Source organism: Poromitra crassiceps (genome assembly GCF_964638095.1).
Source record: "Poromitra crassiceps genome assembly, chromosome: 10".
Classification (NCBI taxonomy): domain Eukaryota; kingdom Metazoa; phylum Chordata; class Actinopteri; order Beryciformes; family Melamphaidae; genus Poromitra; species Poromitra crassiceps.
The window spans coordinates 53,453,520-53,463,204 of record NC_139631.1 but is presented as its reverse complement, the minus strand read 5'-3'; the positions used below and the strand labels follow the sequence as shown (position 1 = coordinate 53,463,204).

Genomic DNA, 9,685 nt, shown 5'->3' with positions numbered 1-9,685 from the left:
CTCTACTCGTTGTTAAGCTGTCTTGCTATTTGCTAAACAAAAAAAAGTTTGTCGCGGTCCGCCATGTTTCTTGGTTGCGTTTTGCCTTTGTGCTCTGGAATGCTTTGAAGGTGGGGGGTGGGACTTTTCCACTGGGAAACACCCACGTCCCAGGTGTCTGGAAGGCAGCATTACCATGACATTCTTTCTTTCCCCTCCGGTCCACCAGATGGCGGACCATCTGAGTGCTGCGTCAAGAAAGATCTCCGCTAGAACCAATAGCAAACCGGATACAAGGCCATTCTTCAAAATAAAAGCGTAGTTTTTCTATACGAGGGATCAGCCGAGCAGCATTTTGGTAAACAAACCTCGTCACTGGGTGGCAACGGCAATGGAACCCTATGAAGCCCAAGTGGCGCGATCGGGCATGACGCATTCCCTTCAAGAACACAGAAATCAGATTACATGACTTCTTTCTACACGATGGTCCCTCAGTTTTATAATCATTTAGGCTACTCCAGATTCCACATTCTTCACCGCCACAGGTTCGACAACACGGCTTTTATTTCGCAAGTTTGTAACCGGAACTGTTGTTTTTTCCCCGTAACTTGACACGGCGAAGCTATTATACAAGGATCACAACAACACAACCTCCTGAGGTGACCATGCTGCGGCTGTCCAGTAAAACATGCGTCTGTCTACAGATCCGTCACGTTACAAACACACAGCTCACCAGCGGGATGAGCGCACAGAGGAGCAGATCTCTCTGTAACCAGGTAACACGATCCACAACGACTCAGAAGTTATCCCACTGGCTAATGTTAGCTAACTAGCTAACGCTAGCTAACTGTATGTCGCTGCTGTCAGTGTATACATGTATAACTGAATATATTAGGCTACCTGTGACGTGACACTGTATTAACTCCTGTGTACACGTTGATCGGTTTCAGCTGTCTCGCTGTGTGAGGGTTCCTCTGTCAGCTACACACACAGCGCATCCCAGCTCTCGACCTCTGTGTCAAGTAAGTTGCACATGTATCAGAGGAAGCATGCGCTAATGTCTATATATAACTTCCCCCAGATCGGCAGAGGAGGTGGAGCCACGACTGGGACACCCTAGCAGGGAATTTGCCAAGTATAATTGGGGAGAAAATGGGTGAAAATATCAGAAAAAAACGTTATCCCAAAAAGTCAAATGGATTACACTGTTTTATCAAATCAGTATTCATATAAGCTCTATTGTATATATACATGCGTATCTTGTGTCTCTCTGTCAGGGCTTTGAGAGCAGAGTTACTGCTGATGGATGGAAGAGGAGGATCCACCTGACATCATCCACACTGCTAGAACAGATTCATGTACAGACAAGGTGCCTACATCTCCTACACTCTACACAACATAGAACTGACTCATGTACAGACAAGGTGCCTACATCTCCTACACTCTACACAACATAGAACTGACTCCTGTACAGACAAGGTGCCTACATCTCCTACACTCTACACAACATAGAACTGACTCCTGTACAGACAAGGTGCCTACATCTCCTACACTCTACACAACATAGAACTGACTCATGTACAGACAAGGTGCCTACATCTCCTACACTCTACACAACATAGAACTGACTCATGTACAGACAAGGTGCCTACATCTCCTACACTCTACACAACATAGAACTGACTCCTGTACAGACAAGGTGCCTACATCCCCTACACTCTACACAACATAGAACTGACTCATGTACAGACAAGGTGCCTACATCTCCTACACTCTACACAACATAGAACTGACTCATGTACAGACAAGGTGCCTACATCTCCTACACTCTACACAACATAGAACTGACTCATGTACAGACAAGGTGCCTACATCTCCTACACTCTACACAACATAGAACTGACTCATGTACAGACAAGGTGCCTACATCCCCTACACTCTACACAACATACTGTAGAACAGACTCATGTACAGACAAGGTGCCTACATCCCCTACCTACACTCTACACAACATAGAACTGACTCATGTACAGACAAGGTGCCTACATCCCCTACACTCTACACAACATACTGTAGAACAGACTCATGTACAGACAAGGTGCCTACATCCCCTACCTACACTCTACACAACATAGAACTGACTCCTGTACAGACAAGGTGCCTACATCCCCTACACTCTACACAACATACTGTAGAACAGACTCATGTACAGACAAGGTGCCTACATCCCCTACCTACACTCTACACAACATAGAACTGACTCATGTACAGACAAGGTGCCTACATCCCCTACACTCTACACAACATACTGTAGAACAGACTCATGTACAGACAAGGTGCCTACATCCCCTACCTACACTCTACACAACATAGAACTGACTCATGTACAGACAAGGTGCCTACATCCCCTACACTCTACAAAACATACTGTAGAACAGACTCCTGTACAGACAAGGTGCCTACATCCCCTACACTCTACACAACATACTGTAGAACAGACTCCTGTACAGACAAGGTGCCTACATCCCCTACCTACACTCTACACAACATAGAAACTGAAAACTGACTGGATGGGGACTTTAACCCATTGATACCTGATGCAGCATTTGCGTGTATATCCCTCATTTGTGTGCGTATCCCTTTAAAGGAGAATTTCGGTTTTTTACACCACGGTCCTCATTTCCAGCTTAAAATATTATGTTTTACTCACCGAAATAGTTTGGCTTCATTCGGATGCCCACGGAAGATTTTAGCTCGAGTAGTCTCCTCAAACAGGCTATAACGAGAGCCTGCGGCGAGTGCGGGGCATGCTGCACACGCTCTCTAAATGACACTTTTTCTGTCAGATCACGGTTCATTATGGTTGTAAATATAATTATTTAGCTAATAGCTAGAAGCTAAGGTAACATCAACACAGCAGTCGGCGTTGATCTGCCCCGGATGGGGTTACAGTGCGTATCTTCCCCCTTCTGTGGTTCCTCTGAAGAAGTGTGGTTTCACAGGGGGAAGATGGGCACTGTAACCCCATCCGGGGCAGATCAACGTTGACTGTTGTGTTGATGTTAGCTTAGCTTCTAGCTATTAGCTAAATAATTATATTTACAACCATAATGAAGCGTGATCTGACAGAAAAAGTGTCATTTAGAGAGTGTGTGCAGCATGCCCCGCACTTGCCGCAGGCTCTCGTTATAGCCTGTTTGAGGAGACTACTCGGAGCTAAAATCTTCCGTGGGCATCCGAATGAAGCCAAACTATTTCGGTGAGTAAAACATAATATTTTAAGCTGGAAATGAGGACCGTGGTGTAAAAAACCGAAATTCTCCTTTAAGACGCGGTTCGCGGTCTTAAAGGGATACACACTAGAGATGCGCGGATGAGCTTTTATGCCATCCTAATCCGCGCGTATGCATGAACCGTCTGCCCGCCATAAATCCGCGCAAATAATTTCATACTATTTATAGATCCGTGCCCGCCATGCACCCGACGCTATAAACGCTATAAAAGGAGCGAACTTACGGTTTCTGCTGCCGTTGGTGCGATCGCTGCAGTCCAAGACTCCAAATAAACTTCCATGCTGTATTATGTCCAGTCCACCACTTGCCCTCATGTAGCTTACTCGGCTAACGCTATAGCTTTAAGTTTAGTTTACTTGATTGCCTCATTGTATGGGAAAACACGAACGCGTCTTCTCTTCAAACACGTCTTCAGCGGAGACTCCTTTTTGAGGGTGACATCATTGACCATATATGGACGAAAAGTGTAGCCTTGCGACCTAGCACATGGCTATTGTTGTGTTTACGGCCATGGGTCCTTTGGGGGATCTACAATAGGCGACTAAGAATGTGCCTGACGAAAAATGTAGCTTAAAATACGTTCATAGACTAGAGAACGTAATTCATATTATTTTTCCTCATTAATGATACATCGTTTCAACCGCCCGCAACCCATCTGCTATTAATCAGAATGTTTATTTTCATGATCTGGCCCGCCCGCGGGGCGGGATATCCGCAGTCAGCGCGGTTATAACTGCGGCCCGCGCATCACTAATAATAATAATAATAATAATAATCATTGGATTTATATAGCGCCTTTCCAAGGCTCAAAGCGCTGACACAGGATGATTATTCGTTCACACCATTCGTACCGGTGGTTCAGAAGCGTGGCAGCCACACATTGGCGCTCAACGGCCCCTCCGAACCACCATCATTCATGTCTACATTCATACCAATCATACCAATCATACCATTCATGTCTACATTCATACCAATCATACCAATCATACGAGGCAAGGAGGGTTAAGTGTCTTGCCCAGGGACACAACGATTAACAGCTGGGAGGGAGCGGGGATCGAACCGCCAACCCTTGCGTCATTGGCCGATAAACCATTCAGCAACTTTTCCAAGTTTTGCTATTGGAGAAACTGCGCCCTCTGGGTGCAATAGTATCGATATCGATATCACCGTTCAAAGTCAACAAAACACAGCACCAGAAAGCTCTATGTACATGTTGTGACATCGGGTACTCGCCACGTGATGAAATAATAATCCATAGAAACGTGAAACGTCATTTTCGTAGCAAATCCACACCGAGTTACTTCCTTGTTTTCATGAACACAACGCTCCCGCTGTACAGCGCATGCTGCCACCGGGACGCAGGCACCAAACTGCTTAGTCCCATCAGAGGCCTTTTGAAGGGCGGTGTGTGACCAATAGAGGTGACATTCTCCCTGTTACAAGTATCTTCAATGACTAAAAAGCTGTTATATTAAGGTGAAAAAGTTACTGATTGGGGCTTTAATGTTTGGCTGCTTGTTTGACTTTTATTGTAGAATTCAGGGAGGCAGGAACTTAATTACTATTATTATTATTATTGGATTAGGGTTAGGTTTTTTAAGCTATGCTATTTTTGTCATGTTTCTAGATAAACAACCAGCCCACCCAGTGTTGCCAACTTGGCAACTTTGTCGCTACATTTAGCTCTTTTTCAGACCCCCTGATGACTTTATTTCTCAAAAGCCACTAGCGACAAATCTGGCCACTTTTTCTGACCATGTGAAGTAACGTTAATGTGTTGAATCCAGTGCATGTGGCTCATGCTGGGGTTTCTCTCTCTCTCTCCCTCCCTGTCAGTGCTTCACACAGATACACACACAGATACACACAGACACACACAGACACAGATACACACACAGACACACACACAGATACATACACACACAGACACACACAGATACACACACAGATAGATACACACAGATACACACACAGCACATAGGGTCTGCTTGTCATTTATAACGGCGTATGCCGAATCTGACCCGGGCGGGCAGAGTCAGCACTTAATATCTCACAACGGCATGCATCATTTGATATGCAAATTAGCGACTTTCTGAGCAGCCAATCGCTACGGTCCTTGGAAAAGAGTTGGCAACACTGAGCCAATCACCATCACTCCAGTTGTTTAGGAGAGAGCAGCTGAGATGGCAGCAGAGCAGGAGATCCTGAGCTCATGTTTGTGGTGAACTGTTCCTTTAATCAACAGCTCACTGTTGGAGTCGCAGTATGACAAGCTGGCTGAGGAGACGCTGGACGGCCTGTCCGATTACTTTGAAGACCTGATGGACCAGCCCATCACCGGAGCGGACTTTGATGTCCTCTTCGCTGTAAGTCTGTCAGTCCACTTCCTGTTCACTGTTGTTCCCACTAGGCTTTAGCAACGTCATGCACTCATTTCTTTTTTAAGTCCTGTGTAAATACCCCCAGCTTTTAGACAGTGGGGGCAAAAGTTGCCCCCAAAATATATATATTTGTGTTTCCTACAATGGTTTCAGGCTTCAGCACAGATTAGGGTTTGGGTTGATGAACTCTTTAAAGAAATGGAACACACCGTATCATGACTTGATGTCATATTGAGCTGCTGTTGAGATGGAGGTATCAGCAGCAGGGAGACTGATGCCTGGTGCGTACGGACTGGGTGTTCTCGCTGGCAGAGAGACTGATGCCTGGAGCGTACGGACTGGGTGTTCTCACTGGCAGGGAGACTGATGCCTGGTGCGTACGGACTGGGTGTTCTCGCTGGCAGGGAGACTGATGCCTGGTGCGTACGGACTGGGTGGGGGCAGGGAGACTGATGCCTGGTGCGTACGGACTGGGTGTTCCTGCTGGCAGGGAGACTGATGCCTGGTGCGTACGGACTGGGTGTTCTCGCTGGCAGAGAGACTGATGCCTGGTGCGTACGGACTGGGTGTTCTCGCTGGCAGGGAGACTGATGCCTGGGTGGCTGCTTGTCACCTTGTGTTTATTGATGGCTCTATCCTGTCACACTCCATCTCAAGGCCTGAGAACAGCTGCTGCCCCTCTGTCCAGTCTGATAGATCATATCTCACTGACAGATGATGCCATAGGGATTTGAATTTAATATTTACATTTTGGACATTTGGCTGATATATGGAATATCCCTGACCTCTGACCTCTGACCTCTGACCTCTGACCTCTCATCCCTGCTGTTTCCACATATCTGAAATATTGCTCGATGTAACATCGGCCCAAACCAAGCCTAATGTAACAGTGTCATGATGTCATCTTCATGTGATGTCCAGTTGGACCTGTTCCTACCTTCATGTACTATATATATATATATATATATATATATATATATATATATATATATATATATATAATGGCTTGTAGTTAATTGGCTAATCACATAGACACAGTTGAGGTCATCTAATGCTCTGTCCTGCAGATACTAACGGCTATTTTCATTGTCGATTCATCTTTCTATTATTTTCACCGTTAAATCGATTAGTTGTTTGGTCTATGTCTGAAGTGTTGGTGAAATGGTGAAAAATGTGTTTCCCAAAGTCCAAGATGACGTCCTCAAATGTCTTGTTTTGTCCACACAACCCAAAGAGATTCAGTTTACTGTCAGAGTAAAGAAACCAGAAAATACTTGCATTTAAGAACTGCTGGAATCAGAGATGTTTGACTTTGCAGCTGTACCAGATTATATATTACACTCTTTATCATATCTGTGACGCCTCCTTCAAATCTACTTTGGTGACACGTGTGTGTGTGTGTGTGTGTGTGTGTGTGTGTGTGTGTGTGTGTGTGTGTGTGTGTGTGTGTGTGTGTGTGTGTGTGTGTGTGTGTAGTTTTTCCTGCTTCCCACTATTATCATCACACCGCCTGCATTGGCCTGTTTGTCTTTGCTGGCACCATGTGATTTCCTGTGGGACCTACACTGCACAAAGACCTATGGAACTATCTCACCATATCCCCTTATCTGTCTGTCTCTCTCTCTCTCTTGTCTCTGTCTCTATCTCTCTCTGTCTCTCTATCTCTCTCTCTCTGTCTCTCTATCTCTCTACCTCTGTCTCTCTCTCTTGTCTCTGTCTCTCTCTCTCGTGACATCTCCCTCTCCCCGCCCTGTCAGTTGCTGATCACCACCAACACACACTGTCAACACCACACACCAACACACTGTCAACAACACACACCAACACACTGTCAACAACACACACCAACACACACTGTCAACAACACACACCAACACACACTGTCAACAACACACACCAACACACTGTCAACAACACACACCAACACACACTGTCAACAACACACACCAACACACACTGTCAACAACACACACCAACACACTGTCAACACCACACACCAACACACTGTCAACAACACACACCAACACACTGTCAACAACACACACCAACACACACTGTCAACAACACACACCAACACACTGTCAACAACACACACCAACACACACTGTCAACAACAATCACGTTGTTGTTTGGTCTATGAAATGAAATATTCCAGTTACTTTCATAGAGGAGTAAAGAAGCAAGAAAATATTCACATTTAACAAGCTGGAATCAGATCATTTAAACTTTTCCCCCCTCAAACCGAATAATCGATCATCGAAATAGTTGGCGATTAATTTAATAATTGACAACTAATCGATTAATCATTGCAGCTCTAATTTCCACAATACAGAATTGAATATTTGCTGCTTTTGTTACATTTGTATAATAATGTCCTTTGTAATATTATCAAAGATGCTCCCTCGTGGCTGTAGCCAAGCACAGCTTCATCTCTAACGGAAAGCATCATTAATTAGCAGCATTAATGAGTCCAGTGTAGCTGTGCAGAAGCAGAGGTGACCTGTAGCCAGGAGGACGAGGAGGAAGAGTGGAGGGATGATGATGATGATTTTTAATTTAACCTTTATTTAACCAGGAATAAAACCCGCCCTGCAGCTCGCCGAGCTGGCCCTGCAGCTCACATACGCAGCTCGGCTGCTGCGTGGCCTCGCCCTCAGCTCGGCTGCTGCGTGGCCTCGCCTGCACTATTGCCACGTGCGGATGTGTGTGTGTGTGTTGCTCACAAACTGTTATTGCCCTTCTTTACATGCGCGCAGGTGTGTGTGGCCCCTTATGACATCACTGATGACATCATCAGCGGATGGGATAGTATGATCCTCCAATGTGCTACGTCCTGCCGGCGTAACTCCTCACTGTCAGGTGAAAAGAAGCGGTTGGCGACTGCACATGTATTGGAGGAAGCAAGTGCTAGTCTACAACTCTCCCCAGATCTCCAGAGCTGGTGGAACAACGACCGGGACAGCGGGGGAAATAAATAAATAAATAAATAAATAAATAAATAAATAAATAAATAAATAAATAAATAAATAAATACAGATAAAAAGAAAGAAATAGGTTGTTGAAAGATTGTTGCTTGTAGGTATCATTAAAAAACAAGGTTTTTACAGATGACAGATTGAAAGGCTCTTTGCTGTACTTGCTGTGTTCTTGCCATATTCCACATGATCATCTGACGGTCTTGTCTCCTCTGTGTTGGACCTACAGAGCGGCGTGCTGACAGTGAAGGTGAGTGGTGAGCATGGGACCTACGTCATCAACAAACAGACACCAAACAGACAGATCTGGCTTTCTTCTCCCACCAGGTACGGCCACAAAAACCCATCGCTATCGGTGATCTTGAGTAACACAATTTGATGATATGAAAATAGAAATTATTGCCCAACTCCACCCTTAACGTCGTTCCTTCTCCTCTACTTTCAGTGGCCCGAAGCGCTACGACTGGACGGGTGAGCGCTGGGTCTACTCTCATGATGGCCTCAGCATCCACCAACTGCTCTCCACAGAGTTCTCCATCATCTTCAACTCCAACGTGGACCTGACTCACCTGCCCCACTCCTGATACCCCACTGACCTGCCCCACTCCTGATACCCCACTGACCTGCCCCACTCCTGATACCCCACTGACCTGCCCCACTCCTGATACCCCACTCACCTGCCCCACTCCTGATACCCCACTGACCTGCCCCACTCCTGATACCCCACTGACCTGCCCCACTCCTGATACCCCACTGACCTGCCCCACTCCTGATACCCCACTGACCTGCCCCACTCCTGATACCCCACTGACCTGCCCCACTCCTGATACCCCACTGACCTGCCCCACTCCTGATACCCCACTGACCTGCCCCACTCCTGATACCCCACTGACCTGCCCCACTCCTGATACCCCACTGACCTGCCCCACTCCTGATACCCCACTGACCTGCCCCACTCCTGATACCCCACTGACCTGCCCCACTCCTGATACCCCACTCACCTGCCCCACTCCTGATACCCCACTGACCTGCCCCACTCCTGATACCCCACTCACCT

At 46.3% G+C, this 9,685-nt stretch overlaps 1 protein-coding gene across 1 annotated transcript; it reads left to right on the top strand.

Moving 5' to 3' along the window:
- The first annotated feature begins 624 nt into the window (after positions 1 to 624).
- Positions 625 to 9,401, top strand: fxn (frataxin). The gene is made up of 6 exons (XM_083644876.1): positions 625 to 755; positions 930 to 1,001; positions 1,257 to 1,348; positions 5,518 to 5,638; positions 8,858 to 8,955; positions 9,074 to 9,401. Exons 1-6 carry the CDS (start codon positions 645 to 647, stop codon positions 9,210 to 9,212), a joined length of 633 nt encoding a protein of 210 aa, XP_083501002.1. The 5' UTR covers positions 625 to 644; the 3' UTR covers positions 9,213 to 9,401.
- Positions 9,402 to 9,685: the final 284 nt, after the last annotated feature.

What these genes read in the sequence shown, in the direction of transcription:
- fxn (XM_083644876.1), top strand. Translation starts at nt 645, where the DNA reads ATGCTGCGGCTGTCCAGTAAAACATGCGTCTGTCTACAGATCCGTCAC. An exon ending in GCAGATCTCTCTGTAACCAG is followed by an intron (nt 756 to 929) that starts GTAACACGATCC and finishes GATCGGTTTCAG; the next exon opens with CTGTCTCGCTGTGTGAGGGT. An exon ending in TGGCTTTCTTCTCCCACCAG is followed by an intron (nt 8,956 to 9,073) that starts GTACGGCCACAA and finishes CTCTACTTTCAG; the next exon opens with TGGCCCGAAGCGCTACGACT.